The sequence below is a fragment of the Polypterus senegalus genome, chromosome 6 (assembly GCF_016835505.1).
Source record: "Polypterus senegalus isolate Bchr_013 chromosome 6, ASM1683550v1, whole genome shotgun sequence".
Taxonomy (NCBI): Eukaryota; Metazoa; Chordata; class Cladistia; order Polypteriformes; family Polypteridae; genus Polypterus; species Polypterus senegalus.
Window position 1 is genome coordinate 147,716,560 of NC_053159.1, and position 24,405 is coordinate 147,740,964.

The 24,405-nt window shown below is 37.8% G+C and overlaps 1 protein-coding gene across 1 annotated transcript in view; it reads left to right on the top strand.

Moving 5' to 3' along the window:
• Nucleotides 1-24,405, top strand: part of LOC120530667 (low-density lipoprotein receptor-related protein 1B-like) — a 1,848,048-nt gene that overhangs the window by 1,162,085 nt on the left and 661,558 nt on the right. Inside the window, exons 29-31 of the mRNA XM_039755091.1 lie at nt 18,667-18,798; nt 22,036-22,263; nt 23,294-23,468. Of these exons, the coding sequence (XP_039611025.1) occupies nt 18,667-18,798; nt 22,036-22,263; nt 23,294-23,468 (535 nt within the window). The remainder of the gene's footprint in view (nt 1-18,666; nt 18,799-22,035; nt 22,264-23,293; nt 23,469-24,405) is intronic.

Here is a 24,405-nt window from a genome sequence, read left to right on the forward strand (position 1 = left end):
TGGAGCCAATCCCAGCCAACACAGGGCGCAAGGCAGGAAACAAACCTCGGGTAGGGCACCAGCCCTCCGCAGCTTGAAATTAACAGATAATTTATTTTTGAGCCCTGCAGTGGACTGGCACCATGTCCAGAGCTGTTTCTTGCCTGAAACCCAGTGCTGGCAGGAAAGGCTCTAACCTCCTGTGTCCCTGAACTGGATTAAACATATGTGAGAATGTTATGGTAATTATTTTTTTATTGAAACTGAATCTAAAATGGTGCATATCCAACTATTCAGGTAAAATAGTAAGTTATTTTCTTTAAAATTTCATCTATCTGTTAAACTAAAAATCCCACTTTTTTAAATTTGAGTCATGAGGAGCCAGAAGCTTTTCTGGTAGAATCTACAATAAGTCAGAACTATCTCTGGATGAGAGGTTGGTCCGCCACATGCACTCATATATGGCACCCAGACTCAGACCAGTCCAGTTTAGATATACCAGTCAACCCCAAAGACAGATCTGAAATGTTACTAGAAAACCCATCATGGATACATACCAGATGAAGAATCAAAATCCGTTAGTTACGGCAGACTAACCACAGATGCACGATGGGCAATCTTTTCACATACTTGATATCAGATTATTAAATGCTGGAATTAAATACACACAAAAACCGTATATATATATATATATATATATATATATATATATATATATATATATATATATATATATATATATATATATATATATATATATATATATATATATATACAGTATCTTATAAAAGTGAGTACACCCCTCAAATTTTTGCAAATATTTTATTAGATCTTTTCATGGGACCACACTGAAGATATGACAGTTTGATACAATGCAAAGTAGTCAGTGTACAGCTTGTATAACAGTGTAAATTTGCTGTCCCCTCAAAATAACTCAACACACAGCCATTAATGTCTAAACCATTGGCAACAAAAGTGAGTACACATCTAAGTGAAGATTGTCCAAATTGTGCCCATTTAGCCATTTTCCCTCCCCGGTGGCATGTGACTTGTTAGTGTTACAAAGTCTCAGGTGTTAATGGGGAGCAGGTGTGTTAAATTTGGTGTTATCGCTCTCACACTCTCTCATACTGGTCACTGGAAGTTCAACATGGCACCTCATGGCAAAGAACTCTCTGAGGATCTGAAAAAAAGAATTGTTGCGCTACATAAAGATGGCCTCGGCTATAAGAAGACTGCCAACACCCTGAAACTGAGCTTCAGCACAGTGGCCAAGACCATACAGCGGTTTAACAGGACAGGTTCCATTTAGAACAGGCCTCGCCATGATTGACCAAAAAAGTTAAGTGCATGTGCTCAAAGTCATATCTAGAGGTTGTCTTTTGAATATAGACGTATGAGTGCTGCCAGCATTGCTGCAGAGGTTGAAGGGGTAGAAGGTGTCAGCCTGTTAGTGCTCAGATCACTGCATCAAATTGGTCGGCATTGCTGTCTTCCCAGAAGGAAGCCTCTTCTAAAGATGATTTGCAAGAAAGCCTGCAAACAGTTTGCTAAAGACAAGCAGACTACTGGAACCACATCCTGTGGTCTGATGATACCGAGATAAAATGATTTGGTTCAGATGGTGTCAAGTGTGTGTGGCGGCAACCAGGTGAGGAGTACAAAGACAAGTGTGTCTTGCCTACAGTCAAGCATGGTGGTGGTACTGTCATGGTTTGGGGCTGCATAAGTGCTGCACTGGGGAGCTACAGTTCATTGAGGGAACCATGAATGCCAACATGTACTGTGACATACTGAAGTAGAGCCTGATCCCCTCCCTTCGTAAACTGGGCCGCATGGCAGTATTCCAACATGATAATGACCCCAGACACCCCTCCAAGACAACCACTGAGAGTGAAGGTGCTGGACTGGCCAAGCATGTCTCCAGACCTAAACCTATTGCGCATCTGTGGGGCATCCTTAACTGACAGGTGGAGGAGCGCAAGGTCTCTAACATTCACCAGCTTCATGGTGTCGTCATGGAGGAGTGGAAGAGGATTCCAGTGGCAACCTGTGAAGCTCTAGTGAACTCCATGCCCAAGAGAGTTAAGGCAGTGCTGGGAAATAATGGTGGCCACACAAAATATTGACACTTTGAGCACAATTTGAACATTTTTCACTTAGGGGTGTACTCACTTTTGTTGCCAGCGGTTTAGACATTAATGGCTGTGTGTTGAGTTATTTTGAGGGGACAGCAAATTTACACTGTTATACAAGCTGTACACTGACTACTTTGCATTGTATCAAAGTGTCATATCTTCAGTATTATCCCATGAAAAGATCTAATAAAATAGTTACAAAAATGTGAGGGGTGTACTCACTTTTGTGAGATACTGTGTATATATATATATATATATATATATATATATATATAATTTTCACACACACAATGCCTTGAACAGAGCACCAGTATCACACCTCCACTACAATAGGAGCAGATTTGGAATCCCCAATTAACCTAACCTACACTTCTTCAAGGATGTGAAAGGACCACCCAAGTACCTGGAGAAAAACCCTCACACAGAAAGAGAGACTCTACAAGGACAGTGCCTGGGCATGGGATTATACAGTAGCAACTCTGTGAAGGGGTAGAAATTCCAGCTGCACTACCTTTTTTTTTCATAACTTTAAATTTTTAAATCTAATTTAGCCTAACTTAATATTCAGTACATAAGCCATTTAGAGTGAATATTTATTCATAATCCTAATCTGTCAGACCATAGTACTAAAATGGTACTCATAACTAGGTCCAATAAAATGCTTGTTTTCACAAAGCATTAATTTAGTTATCTATGAATAGATTTACCCTCTCTGCTCGCAGACATGCACCTTTTTACGAAAACTTCAATGATAAATCATGACTTGTGGAAAACCCCATATTCAGTGTTTTTTTATTCAACAAATGTTATTATTGGTTAGGACCACAAGGAATGAGTTCATTCTATCCCAGAGAAAACCCTGGGCTAGATTACTGCTAATTAACTTAACATGACAGAATAATGTGTGTTTAAACTGTATGAGATTTAAAAGGTTTTGCTTTATTATTCCTTTTCTCTAGAGCTGGGATGTTAAACTCCATCCCTAAAGTGGCCCACTTCATCAGTATTCAAACCATGTTGAATATAGCCCACCAATGTCCCCCAATATCTGCTTTGGTTTATCTGTGTAAAGCAGCTGCTAAATTGTAATTATGAATGGAAAGTGGCTGCTCATGATGACAAAACAAGTAAAGTAAAAAGAAGGTAATATGCTGCTATGGTAATTCGCCTACCAGGCATTACTGCTTTAAACGGGAAAAAGTCTTAAGAATTGGGAAAAGTCGACTTTTACAGAATAAATGGTTAAAGCACTTAACAGTTTAAGTTGAAGTATGGGGTGCACTTTCCTTTCGCAATCATTTTTACTTTGGCTTCTGCAGGTTCATGCAGCGGGACACCTGCGACAGGTCAGGCATACCTCCTGGTCAGGCCTGCTGGAGGATGCTACGCGTACCCCGTCATAAAGACGAGTGTCTCTTTAGCCCTGCTGTTAGCAAAGAGAAAGGTGCAGAACATTTAGTTAGTGCGTGCATTGTGTAAGAAGGTGATGCCCAAGAAAAAGTAATGCGTTTCGGCTCTTCTGAGGGGAGCATGCACTCAAGTTCACGCTCGTACTCGCTCGCTTGCACACACGCGAAGCCGCCAGCCCTGTTTAATACAAGCCTTGCAGGGACTGAGAAGAGCATCTGTGCAGAAGGCACCTGCGTCAGTCGCGACTGGTGTAAAGGAGCAGAGTGTCACAGGATTGGAGGTTGTCTTTACACTCGGTAGTGTGTATAGCAAATTCATTTAGTTTAGCAAACATTGGCTTCTGCCTATATTTGTAAATATTTTTATACAGTATAGATAGGCCTATCTTCTAGTTGTAGTATTGTTTTGGTGGCGATATCTTATAGTTTGGGTTTGAGGTGCACTTTTTGTTTTTCTTGTATGTACACTTTTTTTTCCAATGTAAATATTTTTTATGTATTCTTTGGTCTTCATTGTGTGTAGTTTCTTTCTGCTTGTTTTTTTTTTCTTTAGGAAGACTACAATTTTGTGTGTATACATTTTTGTCTTTATTTTTCATTTTTGGGACTAACCGCTTTACTGTAAATATAATTCACCGTTTTTGATTGGGGCATTATTTTTTGTGGTTTTTTTTTTTGTGCACCTGAAAAAAAAAACACATTTATTTTTGAAATTACACATATTACACAAATTCTCTCAAGTCTGATCCTGGTCAGTCCCAAACTACAAGACACTCACTGTGTAGTCTGATGCCAACCTTGCCATTATACGGTACGCATGTCTGTCACAGCCATACTGCCAATGTTAAATGTTTTAGGGTGATTTTAGCATTAGTATTTTAGTGTGAGGGTCTCATGAAAAAGGTTGTAACTCAACACATGCTTCCACTGTCTTTACTGTTTAAAGCTGTACAGGTGTCAGGACTGGCCACTCTTCTGCAGCTCACTGGCTCTATTCTTTTGTCTTTTCTGCTGACTTGATTGCTGTATGTGGATAAAAAATATATTTGCATTTCTATTAATGTAAAATGTGTTTGCAGCCTGTTTCTGACTGTGGTATATGTGTGCTTCATCTCCAGTGTGTGTTTTTTTAATGGGGTCGCTTGATGCAGATGCATGGATTTACTTTGCCTTACCTACAAAATCTTGCATTTATTTTATTCCCCACTCTCACCCAGTCTTCATATTTAAACGTTATATTTTGGTCCTGTGGCCGCTGGGCACTTTCCTAACCAGCATTGCCCAAGAAAGAAACGTCGATAAAGCAGACAATTTATGGAGAGATGCTAGGCAAAATATACGATTGTGATGAGCAGAAAGACGTGAATGTCTTGTCTGCAAAGAAAATGTTCAGGTAGTTGTTTCATGACATAATTAGTCCACGTTGTGTATGCAATGTGTTGAGTTGAGTTTGACATGCCTTCTCTAGACCAGTTCCTTTTGTCAGCAAACTGTGCTCTTATCACTTGGCAATGTTATATACACATTGTACACACATACCTTAGTTTTGTAACTAGCCAGGGCATGTGCCACAGAGTGTGCCAGTTTGAGTAGCTCCTTACAAACGTTAGTATTTTATGTTTGTGACTTCTTTGCTTTACTTCTGATTTATATTTGCCTTAGCCCAGTAAAGTTGATTTCATGATTCTTTATGTACTGACCTCTTCTTGTCTTAACTATTTCATAATTTATCTCCAGATGTGCACTCCAATATTATGCCCATTTATGTAAAGAAGCCATTGTAGAATCTCCTGACCTACTTTAGTCTTATCCAAACTCTTGTGCAGTATGTAACGTTCAAATGGTATTAGATAAGTGACAGAAGACGACATCATTTGGCATAAGTAATGTATTAATAAACACTGGATTTGCTAAACAAAAATAATATTACATATTGCAGACACATCAGTTCCACATTAGGTTTATGAATTAAAATTTTCAATTTGTTTCTGGACAGTTAACATTTTGTAGAAGCATGTAGCTAGTTACTTTATAAACACAGTGACCATGTTGCTGTGAACCAAAACACAAGCCATTCAAAAGACATGACATGAATTGGCATTTGATTAGACGAGTTAACATGGGTCAATGAACTTCAATATTTTGTTGCCAAAAGGGTCATTACAGAAGTTAAGGATAGCATAGCCAGCATTTTTCAAAATACACTAATATTCTGCTGGTAGGTACTTTGCCAATGCATTGCAAGACACTACCTTTCAGGGTTAAAACTTGGAAATCTATGGGAACATCACCAATTGAAGCTTTATGAATAATGGATACCTTATTCGCTATCAATGATTGTTTTGGTAAAGCCATACTCAGTGTAATCATTAGATGAATGGTAAAAAAGTAAGAGCGAGGGGAGGGTGACTTATTGAGGCACGCAGGCGAAACCACAATAGCACGCAGGCTTGATGTAGTGCGCGTCAACTCGATCTGAATTGCGCGATCACATTCTAAAAAATATATCTTTTCAAGTTCTATTTAGTCGACACAAATATTTTTGGTTGGAATGTAAGGCGAATTTACTCTTTACATTTCTATAGTGAAGAAAAATGTATGCAATGATGCCTACATTTAACTTACATTCCTACCAAATATATTTCTGTCGACTAAATAAAAATTCCTTCTATTTAAAATTTAAATAGAACTTGAACAGATACAATAGTTCATAATATCCACGCATACTTGCACGTAAGAGTGGGAGTCATCCGTTTTAACAAGCAGCGTATTGCACTGATACGAAATAGCCTGCCCATTTAATTATTTAGGAATAGATAAATAAATTTTGTACAAATAATGTTTTTCATTTTTCTTCCTTGTTGGATTCTGGCACCCCCAGCAACAGTTGCTCGCACTCCAAAGAGTGTGTATATATATGTGTGTGTGTGTGTATATGTATATATGTAGATATGTATGTATATATATATATGTATTTGTGTGTATGTATGTATGTGTGTATGTATATGTATGTGTGTATATGTAGATATGTATATATATGTACTGTATATATATATGTGGATGTATATGTATATATGTATGGATATCTATACTAATAAAAGGCAAAGCCCTCACTCACTCATTCACTCACTCACTCACTCACTCATCACTAATTCTCCAACTTCCCGTGTAGGTAGAAGGCTGAAATTTGGCAGGCTCATTCCTTACAGCTTACTTACAAAAGTTGGACAGGTTTCATTTCGAAATTCTACGCCTAATGGTCATAACTGGAAGGTATTTTTCTCCATTAACTGTAATGGAGTAGAGCTGCAAAGACGTAGGGGCGGAGTTTCGTGTGACATCATCACGCCTCCCACGTAATCACATGAACTGACTGTCAACGCAGTACGTAGAAAACCAGGAAGACCTACAAAAAGCGCTTAAGAAAACATGCATTATATAATTGAGAAGGCAGCGAAACAATAAGAAGCGGGAGTGGCATATACTACCATATTCATGAGTGCTGCTACCTCGGAAAGAAAGCAAGGTGTAAACCTAAACTTTAAATTAAGTTCATAGACAGGCTACGCTGGCGTTTCACATGCCCACAGGTAATGCGGGATACAAGTTTAATGAGAGGGGCGGGATATAAGCGAGAGTTTTGATCACTTTGTAACTAAGTTAAAATTGTAGGTGAAGGGGTGTGCTTATGCAAATTCCGAGAGACTGTGTTTGTGGGGGATTGACAGTTAAAGGCGGGTGGGGGAGTCACGTCATCATCTCCCCTCCCATTTACCTCAAGTTAATACACACTCTGTCTCTAGAGTTTCAACACACTGAATCCTCCAGGCACTACTTACAAAAGGTCACATTGACAATCGTGTTACGCTATTTTTAAAATCTTTCCTTTTCTTAGCACAAGCACAGCTGAGAAGCTTCGATGCATGTGCTCCATAACGCGTTGAAAAATAATGCATTTAATCACACTTTGCATTACAAGCAAAGGGAGCTTTTGTCAATGCATGATTTCCTGGTACACGATTACATTGATCAGCGCATCCCGATTCATTTTACCCTCGCACCACCTTAGTTTGAGAAGAAGTATGAAAAATATGAGGTTAACACAGAAAAACAGATCACCAATTCAAGCTTTATGAATAATCGATTCGCCATCAATAATTGTTTTGGTAAAGCCATCCTCCTTCCATTTTATAATTTTTCCGCCACTAGCCATGATTAAATGAACGGTAAAAAGTAAGAGCGCGAGGGTGACTTATTTAGGCAGGAATATATATGATAGCAACACTCATGACAATGTCAATCATGTTACGTTATTATTAAAATGTTTCCTTTTCTTTTTCATTACTTCTTTAACACACTACTTCTCCGCTCGTAGCGGGGTATTTTGCTATATATATAATATATGAATGACCTCCAAAGAGCGCTGAGACTTTTGATATCATGAACGTGTCTGCAAAGGGGTCTCCTGCCCAGCAAAAGTCGAGCAGCCAGCGCGTGCATAGCTGTGCCGGCCTTTGAACGCTGACTGCGCTTCTGCCTTAAGTCAAAGTGAGCACTTTTAATTTTTTTCATCCGCCCCCTGAGCTATAGCCCAGACAAGTGCAAACACGGGACCCCTTTTCTACACCACGGCAAAATAATATTAAGGCGATTCACACTTTCTTTTGCACGATATCGATTATCAGGTCCTCAGCTCGGATTATGAACACACGCATACGAGTGGAGGACTCACAGTGCCATCACAGCCGATTAATGGCGGGGCGTCTCACCAGTCTACACAAGACCCAGCGACTGTCCCAAAAGGCGATCATAACGCCAGCGAACACATCTCTATACTATATAAAAGAAAAAGGCAACTTTCCTTTCTTTACACCTTTTTTCCTTTTATCCCAAACCAAAGCCTTTCTCTCTTAACACGGCAGAGGACACAAAAATAATTTTCTTTAATTGCCGGTAAGGCACATTACCAGAGGCACAAATTTGAACGCTCACATAGAAAATGTAATTTCTATACCACAGCCGTCGTGTAGCGCCTTTCAAAAGGGATCTACTACCGAGAGATGATCCATATACATTTTAGCTGCTGTTAGTTACTTACCTGTTTTGTTACACAGTCTTTAAAATGTAGTTTACCCAACCACTCCAGTAGTGCTCAATGTACCTGTACTTCTTAAAACGTTAATGTTTTACTGTTTAATAACTTATAGACTATATTTCATTATTTTTCCCTTGCACTCAGTGACCAAAGCTATACACACACATATAGACACATACAAACATACACACAAGTATATGTATGTGTATATATATGTATGTATGTGTATATATATATATATATATATATATATACACACACACCCTATCTAGATTATATATATATATATACACACACACACACACACACACACACACACACACATACATACATACATACATACATACATACACACATATATATATAATTTGTGTGTGTAGATATGTATATAGATATGTAGATATGAAGATATGTATGTGTATATATTGTGAACGCTGGCCCCGGCACAGACAGACGGACATCAATTTGTCACCCATCACACTGTTTATTTACACTATTTACAAATACAGAAGTCCAGTGCACACTCACGAACCCCAGTGCCTCTTGCACTGATTCCCCCAAAGTCCAGGGCCCACAGTCTCTTTGCCTTCCTGGCCGCCTCCCATCCTCTCTCTCCAGTTCAGTCTTTCTGCCTCCTGACTTCCACCAATGACTGGAGGGTAGGCGGCCCCTTAAATAATGCCCCGGATGAGCCCCAGGTGTTTCCGCCATCTGTTCCTTGGCCACGCCCCAGCGTGGCGGAAGTGTCGGCTGCCTTCCTGGCAGCTCTCCGGGCGCCACACAAAGTCTTCCCCCCGGCACTTCCTGGTGTGGCGGAAGTGCCGGGCTCCCGGGATAATTAGGCACCGGGGCGCCGCCTGGCGGTGGCCACGGGTCCCTACAGGGCTGGGCTTCAAAGCCCTGTACCCGAGGCCCCTGCCTAACCAGGACGGACGCCCCCACTCCGTCTGGAGGAGGCACTCGCCCTCCTCCGGTCCTCCAAGCGTCCGGCCGGGCTCCAGCCCCAACCGGCAACCGCACGGATAAACCGGCATCGGGCGCCGCCTGGCGGTGACCACGGCCCCTACAGGGAAGGGCTTCCATGCCCTCAACCCGTGGCCCCAACAGAACCAGGACGGACGCCTCGCGGTCTGGAGGAGGCACAAGCCCTCCTCACGTCCTCCTAGCGTCCCGGCCGGGCTCCCGCCCCGGCCGGGGGCCACAATATATATATGTATATTATATATATGTATGTATGTGTGTATGTGTGTGTGTATATATATATGACAGCAGCAATCCAAGCTGTGAGAAAACAGTAAAAAGGAGGCGTGTCAGGCGTGGTACATTTTCTGATGCAGCTACCGAAAACAACTTTGTGACGCTGCCACCAAATACACAAAACAATTACTTTGACAATCATGTTACATTATTTTTAAAATGTTTCCTTTTCTTTTTCATAACTTCTTTAACACATGACATCAGCTAAGCGCTGGGTATTTTGCTATATATATATATATCACAGCGACACTCATAACAGTGACAAAACAATTACATTGACAATCATGTTACGTTATTTTCAAAATGTTTCCTTTTCTTTCTCTTTCCTTCTTTAACACACTACTTCTCCGCTGCCAAGCGCGGGTATTTTGCTATCTATATATATATATATACATAGATAGATAGATAGATAGAGGTATATATATATATAGATAGATATATATATATATATATATAGATAGATATGAGAACAACATAGATAGACAAATAGATAGATATGAGAACAACACTCATATCAATGACAAAACAATTACATTAACAATCATGTTACGTTATTTTTAAAATTTTTCCTTTTCTTTTTCGTACCTTCTTTAAAACACTACTTCTCCGCTGCCAAGCGCGGGTATTTTGCTATATATATATATATATATATATAGATAGATAGATAGATAGATAGAGGTATATATATAGATAGATAGAGATATATATATAGATAGATAGATATATATATATATAGATAGATATGAGAACAACATAGATAGACAGATAGATAGATATGAGAACAACACTCATATCAATGACAAAACAATTACATTAACAATCATGTTACGTTATTTTTAAAATTTTTCCTTTTCTTTTTCGTACCTTCTTTAAAACACTACTTCTCCGCTGCGAAGCGCGGGTATTCTGCTAGTATATATATATATGTTTATATGTGTGTGTGTGTGTGTATATATATATATTGTCACGCTTGGGTCACAGATTTGCACAGAGACACAGGAGGTCGTAGAAACAAGAAGGATTTTTATTCAAACACTGCAAACACATGAGCTTAAAACGTGCTCCATGACAAGTCAGAGATGACAGTTCCGCTAGGAGCGGAGAGAGATAAAAGCAAACAATCAATTCCAAAACTGACAGGCGCTGCGCAAGGCTTATAAGTCGGCGGAGTACCGCGCGAGGCTTGTATTATGCGTTATAGTGCAAGGATAAGGAACAATGTGAGGGTGGTAGTCAGTGTTTCAGGGTTTGTGGTTTTCCCAGGGGCGTCTGTATCTATTTGGGGTGCGATCAGCCCTCCAGCTCACAATATATATATATATATATATATATATATATATATATATATATATATATATATATATATATATGACAGCAACACTCATCACTCACAACAGTGACAAAACAATTACATTGACAATCATGTTACGTTATTTTCAAAATGTTTCCACTACTTTTCCGATGCGAAGCGCGGGTATTTTGCTAGTAAGTGAATAAAAAATATATTAAAGATTATAGCATTCTTTCTTCTTTTGCTTCCTTTAATACACTTGAGCAAATATGCATATATATTTGTTGTGAAACTTTCTTTGCGAACTGTGTTGTGGAGAAATCTTTATTAAACAATGAACAGTCTTCAGAATGGAAGTCAGAATTTAGACTTTATTGCATTTCATAAGAACCAAATGCAGAGAACATAAAGCCATCTTAGTTCATGGTTGGCCCTAAGGACATATTTGCCATCTGGAGATGGACATCACCTGATTACTCCTCCCTTCTTTCCCACATCTTAAACCAGAGTTGTTAAAGATCAATGGCCTTTTGGTTAATCAGGTCTCACTATCAAGTTGGAATCAGAAGGACTCACGTGAAAACTGGATTGCCTAATTCATAATAAAATTAATGGTTTCTTGTTGTACTAGCATCCCTGTACCTTGTAAGGCTAAATAATAGGTAACTGTGCCAGTAAGTGGCAGTGCGCAGCTTCTCTGATAATGGCCAAGCTGTGGACAGCCTTGACACGGTAATTCCTGGCTGCTTGAAAGAAGAGAAAAAGACATGCCTTTAGCAATTGATTCTTTTAGCTAACTATTGTGTTCTGCCGCAACTTTATTAACTATCATTAGAATATAAAGATGATCCACTGTGGCAATCCCTAACGAGGAGCGACCGAATAAAAAAGAAGAAGAAGAAGGAGGATATATAAAGAAGCATTGGCATATGAACTTAAATGGCAATCTAAAATATATATGTGTATGATAATATAAAAACCTGTGAACGCAGAGAGTTAAGTTATTGCATGCAGCTGTACACTTGTCTAACAGAGGCTAAGGTGCTGCTTACTTCACAGACATCTATGTGCAGGGAAAGGTCCTAAACCTTCAATAATTAGCTGTTAATCCCCTATTTACAGTAGCTCAGACTAGCTAGATTTTGTAATGCATTTTATTTTAACTTTATTACCTTCGCTTCCCAGGTCCTCCCTGTGTGGAGTTTGCATGTTCTCCCTGTGTCTGCGTGGGTTTCTTCCAGGTACTCTGGTTTCCTCCCACAATCCAAAGACATGCAGGTTAGATGCATTGGTTATTCTAAATTGTCCCTAGTGTGTGCTTGGTGTGTGTGGGTGTGTGCGTCCTACGGTGGGCTGGCACCCTGCCCTGGGTTTGTTTCCTGCCTTGCGCCCTGTGTTGGTTGGGATTGGCTCCAGCGTGACCCTGTAGTTAGGATATAGCGGGTTGGATAATGGATAGATGGATGGATGCCTAAGGTATTGATGAGCCCTAATAAATCTAAATGCCATTTTAGTGCTTATATGTTTATGCGCTAGCTTGAGAGCTTGCCTTGTACTCACACAGGCAAAGGCCTTGCGTGCAGTTTGTTTTTTTCTTCTATCAGTGAGAAGCTCAGCACCTGCATTCCCAAAACAAGATCTGCCTGCTTGCTTATTCAGAGAACATAAAGACCTTGAGACATAAAAGTTTAAAACAAAGCAAGTGAAAAGGAAGTCTAGGTTGATTCTGCTAAAATAAATGGTGTTCTTTTTAAGCTGCCAAAGGCCTAGAATTTTCAAAGCTAATAGCACTAAAGTTAATGATAATGATCCTTAATCAAAATCCTCAACAACTGCACTACATAGCACACCCTAAATCAAGCCTATGTGACTATGTGATAATTTGCTTAGTTTTACTTTTAATGCTTCTTTTTCTTCATCCTCTTCATCTTTTTTCCCCTTCTATATGGGGCCGATGTGCTTGGTCAGCCTTCTCCAGACAGCTCTGTCCTGCACCTCCTCACCAGTCAAGCCGTTTTCCTTCAGATCTTCTTTAACTTTATCCAAATACCTCTACTTTGGTCTCCCTAACTTTTTCTTCACCTGTACTTCCATTCCAGTCACTCATTTGCACACATATTAATGGTCTCTCCTTGTCACATTCAACCTACTTTTGTGCTCTTTCTTAGATGTCTCTCTCACTTTTGCTGTTCCACTGATTGTCTCATTTCTTATTTGTCTTTTTTTTGTAACTCCACACATCCATCTCAACATTCTCATTTCTACCACTTGTAACTTTTTCTCCTGCATTTTCTTTACTGCCCATGCCTCAGCTCCATACATCCTTGCTGGTCTCACCACTAAAAAACTTAACTTTAACCTTCACACTATACTCCTGCTACCGTCTTCCAATTGTTCCATCCACCCTGCATTCTATGGGTTATCTGTGCTTATAGTTTTCCATCTCATTCTAGGGCTGATCCTAGATATCTAAATTTATCCAGTCGTTTCAGTAGCTCTCCCAGCAGGTTGACTACTGAATCCTGATCATCATTACCCCTCATACAGTATATTCTGCTTTCTTTCTGTTCTCTTCAACCCACTATCTTCCGAAGCCCTTCTCCATTCTTCCGACTTACTCTCCAATTTCCCTTTTCTGGTGCTACACAACACAATGTCATCAGCAAAATGCATGCACCAGGGGATTGGTCTTTTATCCCATGACTCATAACATCCATATCCAGATCAAAGAGGTAAGGATTTATTTCCCTTTCATCTAGTTTTCTAGTTTTACTGTTAATGCCACCAGCAGAAAATTCATTAAGATAAAAAAAATCCCAATTTAAACACCTGCTGCTTGATAACCCTGATTTGTTACTGAATCTTTATGTGTGAGATAATACTGTAGGTATATCGACATCCTTTCCAATATGCTAACATAGCCTCCGACCCCTGTAACTCCACAAATGACAAAAAAGTGTATATAGTGGAAAATGAATTCATAGAATTTCTGTAGAGAAAATGTCTAGCAGTCTCAAAGAGTAAATATCAGTCACTGTTAAAAAAGCCACAGCCCTTTCTGTAGAAAGGCCATTGATTGCAAGCTTAAGGAGGTCAGTAAGTCAAGTAGTAGTTGAATTGTCCTGACAGTATAAACAAGATAATTCAGGATGAGATGATCCAGTTTACAATGTCTCCTAATTCCCAATAGGCTCTAGCCAGAGCCTGAATAAAATGTTTACTTACAGTGGCTATATTCCAAATCAAAAAGAAAATGAATTTTTCTAAGGATTAACTGATGGGATTTTGCTGGAATAATTGAGAATTCTGGGTGTTGTGAAAACCTCCACCCCACTAACAACCACCATCTGGCTATTTCTTAGATCAAGTAAAACACTGTGCAGCTTGAAAATAGCTGCACATCTAACGTGTTTATGTATGAGAAGCCTCATTTTGTTCATTATCTTGCAGCACTCAAAGGCTTATATGCCACCTTTGGCTTCAAGGGCTGCCATCTGTGTGGATTTTGCTTATTCTTCCCATGTTTATGGAGATTTTTTTCTAGGTACTCCAGCAAAAATCTGTAGCCCAAAAAGTGCAAGTTGGGTTAATTAGCAGCTCCAATCTGATTCTGAATAAGTGAATATGGGTATGTGAGCAGCATTCAATATGTGACTGGATTGTATGTTATTCTATATGTGTAGGCCACCATCTCAGTGTAATAAGTAAAGCAGGATCAGAATATAGACTAATTAACACTAGAATTCCTGAAGCCTACGAAAAAACGTATAATTCTGGCCCACCTTAAATACTTTCACACATCTTTTGTTTTGTAAATGCTTTGATCAGCGCAAGCAGCAAGCAGCCTGCTGTCCCATCCTCCGCCTTGACGGAACTCAGGTCGCGGTCAAAAAAGTTCTCCCAGCTCAAACCAAGGCTCCTTATCTGCGTGTGATGTGCCTGGAGTTGTATAGGGTACATAATACAGTATATCGTTTTTTGGAATACAGTAATCCCTCACTATATCGCGCTTCAACTTTCGTGGCTTCACTCTATCTCAGATTTTTTATGTAAGCATATCTAGATATATAATGCGGCTTTTTCGCTGCTTCATGGGTTTCTGTGGACAATGGGTCTTTTTATTTCTGGTACATGCTTCCTTTGTTGGTTTGCCTAGTTGATTTAATACAAGGGACGCTATTGGCGGGTGGCTGAGAAGCTACCCAATCAGAGCACACAGTTAAGTTCCTGTGTGCTGATTGGCTCAACGACAGAGCGCCAAATTCAATTCCACTGCGTTAACCAGGAAGTTTCATCTCGCTCATTCAGCATCAATGTGTTTCGCTGTGTAAAGAGTTAACTTTTGTGCTGTTTTGTGTTTATCTTTGTGCATAGTCAAGCCCTTTGTTATGGCACCAAAACGATCTTCTCCTGCTACTGCTTCAGGGGCCATGCCCAAGCGCCAACGGAAGATGCTAACGATTGCCGAAATGGTAAAAGTTTTGGATATGTTGAAGGAAGGGAATAGCTACACCGCTGTAGAATGCTATTACGGCATTTTTATTTAAAAAGGAGGAAAAGAATATACGCTCTATGGCCGCAGTGTACTTTAACCAGGGTGCAAAACGAGTTGTAAGTGGATGTAATAAGGCAGTAGTCCGGATGGAATATGCTTTAGGGATTTGGATTGAAGACTGCCGGAAGAAGAACAATGGCGGTACTACACAGTCACCTGAAGAGGTTCTTTTAGAAGAGCTGTAATGCTCTCCTTTGTTGTGCAGTAAAATTAAACTCATCATTATCAGACAAGTTGTCGTGTCATTGTTGGTGAATAACCATAATTAATTTTCTGCATACAGTACTTAGTACATGTACGTACGTTTAGTGTCACTGTACACACATTTTACTGTATGCAATTTTCTTGCATCGTACGTATTTATTGCTGGTGGCCTGTCTATTGTAATGGCTGTAACATGTGATATCGGAGACACTCGATATCTTTAATATAATATTTAAGTTTTACTGTATATAAACAGTGTGTTTACATACATAATTTCTACGAATCTAACCTAATATCTAAGAGAATACATAGGGTTTATGCTGTATAACTGTGCTGGAAATGTTTATAAATGTGTGGGAGAGTTTATAAGGGCTTAAAATATATAAAAATAACCATATAAACATATGATTTTTACTTCGCGGATTTTCACCTTTCGCGGGGGGTTCTGGAATGCAACTCCCGCGATCGAGGAGGGCTCACGTACATGCTTTTCATGTGTGTTCCATGTCTATAAAGATCTGGGTAAGTGTAGGAGGAAAGGAAATGCGAGAAATGCTGAACACATACCTAACGCAGAAAATTTTTCCATGCTATACTAATAATGACGTGAAGTGTAAAATGTGTGAAGACTTTAGTCCAAATAAATAAACACATGCACTTTTATTCAAGAATATAACCAAAGAAACAAAAAAGCATTTCATAATTGGGGAATGGTAATATATTTTTGGTCATAACGACTCTAATGACACATTCTCTCCACGTCTGCATCTCCAAAGTCATGCAGGTTTGGTTAACTGGTTACACTAAATATTATCTGAATAGGTTGGGGTTTTTTTTAGAATAGGGTGTATTAAACTTATATTTGGAAATCTGTGATTCAACATCATGACTGTGCCATTGTGTAAAAATCTGGTTTATAAATTAATTTTTTTTCCAGTGGTTCTTTTGCTTCAAACAATTATTTGAATATGGTTTTTCACAAATATAATAATAGCATATCTTTTTCTTTCTTGTGTTTTCAATGTTATTAATAATGATTTGCATTCCACCATAGCACCATCTTGTTTTCCCTGTGTTTTCTTTTTTCATTGATTACATGAAGAAATGGATTTGATTGAATTTGAGATATTTTAGTTCATTATGCATTGACAGGCCTGCTGATCTTTACATCCATCCACAGTTACTTTACTGAGGAACATATTTCTAAACTGTGCTGAAAGCTAACCATGTATCTGTATTCCTAATAGATACACTTTGAGTCTACAAGAAACAATACACCATTCTTTTTTGATGCATTCAGAAATGTTTAACAAGACTCTGCAATGGTCTCTATCACAGCAACTTAGATGAGGAAAGTCCACACGTACATGTGCAACTTTGGCTCTATCTAGCAGCATAAAAAGTTTAAAACATTGCAGATACTCTTGTTATTTGAGATATGAGGTTAGTGATATAGAAGAGAAAAGCTTCAAGTTTAATTTAAGCAGGATTACCTGGGCAAAAGAATTGACTGTATAGCCTCCAAAGTCGGTAAGGCTGCTGCAGAGACAATGGAGGTAAATAATGCCCTCTTGGACCACTGATAGCCACAGTCTTATTCCACCACAGTGTGCTAAAAAGCACCTTTGGGGATTTTATCCGCCCACTACTATCAGGCAATTCAATGCTTCCTCCCTACATACTCTTTAAGTTCATTCTGAAATTTCTGCACAGTATACATTAATTCATTCATTCATTAATTGACTGATTGATTAATTCATTAATTATTTGATTGAGTAGCATGTTGGCATGTTAAGTTAACTGGAGACCCTAAATTGCTTCAGTATAAGTGAGTGTGGATGTGTTTGCTTGTGTGACAAATGCCCCTATACATTTGTGATAATGGGTTGAGTGGATACAGAACGCTGATGGAGGATGAAATTATTAATTATTGTCGTTCTATAGCATATATTATGTTTTTTTTAATTAACTAATACACATTGAACAAAGTATTTAAGTTGTGTTAAAATTTACTTGAACAAATACAATGTTCACCATGATGGTCAAATATACTCTTTTGTATTTAATATAAGAATGTCTTGTGCTTTGTGATTTCCTCTTGGAGAGTTTATCTTAAAGTCTCATTCCATAGTTACTTGTTTTATGCCATAGCTGTAGAGATTATATCCATTTGTGGGGTTTTCATTCTACACCTGCTAGAACTTATTTTGTGGGAGGTCATGGTTTTATCACAGCTAGTATCTCTCATCGGGCAGTACTGGGTCAGTTTCAAGCTGTCTCAGTACTGTGAAAATTGGTTTTCAGCTTTTTCTGACCAGACTGTAACCTGACAATTCATTCATTCAAAAGGCACCTTTGAAATCTCTAAAGCTGCTGAATCATTAGCTGCACTCCTTCTATAGTATACTGTATGCTTTAAAACAGTCATATCCTGGGAGGGTTATCACTGTAAAAGTCTCATGAACCCTTCAGTAAAATATAAATTTCATTTGTAAAAAAATTTTTGTGTCCTATATATATAATAGGATAGTAATGCTTCATAGTGTAATATATGACATAGGTATTTTTTATGGTCCGGCGATATTAAATAGCGTGCTGCAGAATATTTAGGCATATTATACCGTGTAACATTTCTCCCTCATTAAACAGAGAATGTCACTGTATAAATATTATATGATCACTTCAGATTACTTTGCTGCTTGGCTTGAATAACTGAATGCTTGCTTTCTTATGTTTAGCTTCAAATCCTTGTGCAGCAAATAATGGTCGAGGTCAGTGTTCACATCTGTGTCTCATCAGCTACAACCGAACGGCAGCATGTGGATGCCCTCACCTGATGAAGCTGGGCACCAATAAGAAGTCCTGCTATGGTAAGTATTTAATTGTACAATTCAAGGACTGCAAATAGAATTTAGATGAGACCTTCAAACTTTAATAAGTATTACCTTTCAGAAAGGAGACATGTCAAGAACTGAAAGGCTGTCAAAACATAACCCAGAAAGTAGAATGATGGATGATTTGTTAGGTTTATTCTATAAAGTTTTCAATTAATCTGTGCTTCCAGTAAATATAAATTATATTTAACCTTACAATTTAGCATCTTTCTGTTTTAATTCCACTGCTGATAACAAAATGAAACAAAAAATTAGAATATCAAGATGAAAATATTATAAAATTTATTCTTTACCAAAATGCATAGTCAGTAACTTCCACAGACTATTATGTGAGGTTTTGCTGTTTCTAAATCTTCCATATCTTTTAATTTCCTTAACTTATTCCCATTATTTATATTGCCAGTTGATAATGTTTATAGTCATCTTCAATTTAAGCACCTCTAGTAAACCCTTGCTTGCCCACATGATTTCCATATTTAAATGAAAGCTTTCAAAATTGAAAAAAAAAATCACACTTTTTCTTATACGTAGATATTAAGAGATGTTGAGGGGCCAAAATGTCTTGTTATTGTCAGTGTCAGTCATGTTGATTTACGTAAGCTATTTACCTGATTAATTAAAGGGAACAGTGGGTGGGTAAGGTTCAACCTCGATAAGATCTAAATTGTCATATCATTCCAGTCTACAAATGTAAAATGAAAATATAGTGAGGAAGTGATGACTAGTTGTAATAGAAGTGGTAGTCACAACTCTAGTGTCTAGTTACATCTGTCCTTGGAAGAAAGTTATTGCAAACATTCATGGAGAAGATAAAGAAAATTTTGAGTTAAGAGCCAGTAGATTGCGGCTGTCACTGTCTTTAATTGTTTCAGGCAGTGGGCTTTATTTTTACATATCCCAATGACAGAATTATGTATTTTCTTACCAACAAAACCAACACTACTCCTTTAATACCCCAACTTACTTGGTCAATCTGATTTTGTTGGATATCAGTTTCAGTTTATTTTCGTGTAGCATTCACAAAGTGTAGTCACAGAGCGCTGTGACAAGTTCTCAGGTAAATTTTACTAAATACAGAACTAATAAGTAAGTACTAAATACAGAACTAGTACATATAAAGAACGATTTGTTTAAATACACAGCAAACTGTTACCCCTTAACCTGGAAACCAACAATATCTGTCATTAATGAATTGTTGAACTATGGCGAAATAACAGTGGAAGGAGACTCACTGCCTGCAGGAAATAAACCTCTTGGGGGGTCCACGGTCAGTCGTAAGAGAAAAAGCCAAAGACCAAAGTCAGACATAGTTACAGTCCTGGAGACCTCAACGAACTGGCCGTCCAACCCCTCCTGGGTATTCTGTAGTCTGTAGCCTGTGCTGGGCTAACTAATCTGATGACAGAATCTTCTTTGTTCTTCTTCATTCCGTCCAATAAAATCCAGGCTCCCAGTATCTCAGGTGACTTTTTCATGGGAGAGAGATTCTGAGATCAGTTTGCATTCATCCTTAATATTAAATAGGTATATAGATAAATCCATTGTAACTGGAGTGGAGACCATTCTGGTGTCTTTTCACACCCAAAATAATGCCAAGGGAGACAAATATGTCAAAATATGTGTGCTTATTTTGAAACACACTAAAGGAGGGCCTGCGGTGGGCTGGCGCCCTGCCTGGGATTTATTCCTGCCTTGTGCCTTGTGCTGGCAGGGATTGGCTCCAGCAGACCCCTGTGACCCTGTGTTAGGATATAGCAGGTTGACTGACTAAAGGATTGGATAAACAAAAAGATATCAAAATTGCAAAGATAAAAGCAAAAACTAAATTAACCCTGCCTCTTCTAGACATTCTTACTAATTAGTTGTCAACTTGCCATAGTCTATTGGGTAGAGTGGCTGACCCACTTTCCCAAACACCTCTCAATCTCTCTCTCTCTCTCTCTGAGTAACATGGCATCTTCCTCTAAGAGTATTTCCCCTGCTTGTCAACTGATTTAAGATTTAGTGAACCCTCACACATGAGATGGCTTTAAATGCAAGAATCGCTTGAGTTAGGGCAGATCCATACTCTATGATGTAATCTCGCTTGTATTCTGAGTTCTGTTCTGCATTAAAATGGCCATTCTTCTCTTAAAGCATTCACACTGTCCCATTCAGAGACTGCTTTATGCCCTATACCAACCTGAATATAATGCATTAGTTATTATAAGGCTCTTGGTTGCTCAACATTAAAATTCTGTCTTCCAGTAGGTTCAATTATTTCTCCAGGGCACCCAAGACATTTACATCCTTGCCACTGTGATTTTTATCATTCCAGTGTACATATCTTTATTTTCAAAACCAGTGTAGATTCTTCTCTGCCTTCACGGTTCTAGACAGGTCCTTCCACTTTCCTGTTCTACCATTGTCAGGTGGCCTTCCACATCATAAATAATTTTAGAGTGCTTTCTGATTCATAAGGTTTCAGTAAGCCAAATCCCCCTCGGGCAGTATTGGGCATAAGGCGCTGTAGGAGCCACTTATTAATGTGACACTAATTTGTTGCACAATTACTCAACTAACTGTAATCATTCATAGGATGCATGTTTTTGAACTGGAAGACAAATAAGATACCTAAATATATCGCAATGAAGACTGACATAGACATTCCCTGATCTAACCATCGATCCTAATTTGGTTTAGGTACATTTGCTTACATACTGTATATGAGGTGGAGTGGTGGCTCTGATGCTAAGGATCTGCACTGGTATGTGGAAGGTTTCTGGTTAAAGTCCTGTTACTGCCAGAAGGGGTCCTACTCCGTTGGGCCCTTGAGCAAAGCCGTTAACCTGAAAATTGCTCCAGGGATGCTGTACAATGGCTGACCCTGCATTCTGAACTCCAAATGTCAAGTAAAAAGATAATTTCCTCTCCAGCATTAATACAGTGTACCAAATACCATAACATGAGTATGTAAATTCACAGTGCATGATTTTTATTGTTGTGGTTTTATGCTTTACTTTGAAGGGAATCATGGCATAACTATTTGGTTGTTCACTTTTTCATAATATAAAATACCATGTTTAATCGTAACTTTATATTGTACTTAGAAATGTATTATTGAGATAGCTACCAAAAAGTTTTTAAATGTGTTCTGACAATAATGTGTACATAACGTATTATCATTTTGCTGTCTTAAACAATTGTCAAATCTCCCCTTTTTTGTATTTTCAGAACTGAAGAAATTCCTACTTTATGCTAGACACTCTGAAATCAGAGGAGTTGATATAGAAAATCCATACATGAATATTATAACTGCTTTTACTGTACCCGATATTGACGATGTCACCATAGTAGATTATGATGCTCTGGAAGAAAGGCTGTACTGGGCTGATGTAAAAACGCAGACAATAAAACGAGCTTATGTAAATGGAACTGGATTGGAGACTGTTATAGTAGGAGGTAAAAAGAAAAAATAAATAAATATATAAAGTGAAGAAGTTAAATTATAAGAGGTTTTTATTTTCTTTATTGGCTGGTTTAGATTTTTATTGGATATTAAACTTACTTTGTTTACATTATCAATAAGAGAATTTCAAAATGTCTAGTATAGCTATTCTGTTTTTTGACATTCACCCTAAGGTTACACTTTATAAGTATTAGGTAAATTTTTGCTAGTATTAATAACCTTTACAGGAAATCAGATTAACATTGTGGATTATTAAAATATTATCTTTTGGGACACCTTATATTTGAAAATGTCTTACCTAAAAAATGTAATATATTATTATATATTGTTCAGACAGTTATATATATATATATTTCAAAAATTTAAAATACTACTAAATAGTATAATAGTACTAAAATAGTTATATATAATATGCCTATCTATCAGAACAGGACAGAACACAGCTAGTTTTAAGCTCTCACATATTCACATTAGATGGCAATGTATGTAATCCCCTGTTTTAAATGTTTCCTGTTTAAAATGCTTTAGGCAAATAATACAGTGCATTCCCTGATAGCAGGTAATTTATTTCAAATTTGAATGAAATATGATCCCTAATAACAAAATACTGTGTGCAGTATTTATTTTCTCATTAGCCTGAACAAATTGTGTTGTTGCAGAGAAGAGGCATAAACCAGGTAGTCTTGATCAGAAAATAAACACTTCTATTAATTTACAAATGTGTTTATGCTGCTGTCTCACAGCCCACCACCTTTCTACAGTATCTCTATTTGGCCCACTCTGAGAGAAGGAGGCTGCCAACTCATTTGTTATACTCGACAGCTTCACTTTTTATATGTGCGGATTACTGCCAGTTCTTCTGTTGAATGTGAATCTGCTTAAAGCAAGTGCATATGAATTTTCAGGAGCAATAAAACTAACTAAGCCTTTTTTTCAATTCACTTCTAATTTTTGAAAGCAAAATTGTATCTTAAATTTTTTAAACTAGCAATCTTCAAACAAGGATTTTTTTTGTCTTTGCAGATCTACTTAATGTTTGTGGACTTGCTATAGATTGGATATCTAGGAATATGTACTGGGTAAGCTCAGAGTATGATGAAAGCCAAATAAACATTGCTCGATTAGACGGCTCCCTGAAGACCTCCATCATTCATGGAATTGATAAACCAAAGTGTCTTGTGGTTCACCCACTGAAAGGGTAAGAACAACAAAATCGCAGTCTCATTCCAAAAAGAAATGTGTAACTTTATTTTTTTTATTATAAACCAGTTTACTGCACATTATTTCTTCTATAGAAAAACCTATAGCTTAAATGTGTACTTACAATAATATTCATTTTCATAACGCATCTATTTGCTTTCTGGTTCCAATTCTGAGCCTTTCTATCATAATCAAGAATGCTGAAGCCATGTTTAGCCTTAGTTAGCAAAAGGTATACAGTATACATTTTTACTATAGTATTTTGTTATTAAAACCCTAGACATTATTTGATTAATAGTTAAAATATGATAAATGCATTTGCCTTGACAATAATGTTTTCATGTTGTTTGCCTGTCCCATCTAGCAAACACTAGTGGAACAAACAGTAAAAGAGTAATCTTCAGGAAACTTCAAAAATCAGTAGGAATAGTTTGTGCAAAATTAATATGGGATGTGGCTAAACAGCAGAGAAAAAGAATCAATAGCTTTTCTAGAAAATGCAGGAGTTTAGAAATATTTGGCTGCCAAAAAAGTTTTTTTTTCTGGAATGTTGGGAGGAGCTATATATGAAGAATGTCTGGCCACCATTTTATTAGTTAAGAAACAAATAAATAAATAGTAAAAATATATTTATTCTAATTGGTCTTAATATTGGTCTGTTTTTTTATATATACAGTATATATATATATATATATATATATATATATATATATATATATATATATATATATATATATATATATATATATATATATTTGGGGCAGCCACCCGTATATTATTTTCCTGGCTGCAAATTGCAAATAAATGATAGGACTGATGTGCACAAACAAAACTGAGGGAATAGGGGAAAGGTGGAGGCTTTTAAAGGTCAGGATAGGAAGTGACATCAGAGGGGCTGGGGATCAGAAGGGTCTTCAACCATAGGCTCGAGCCCG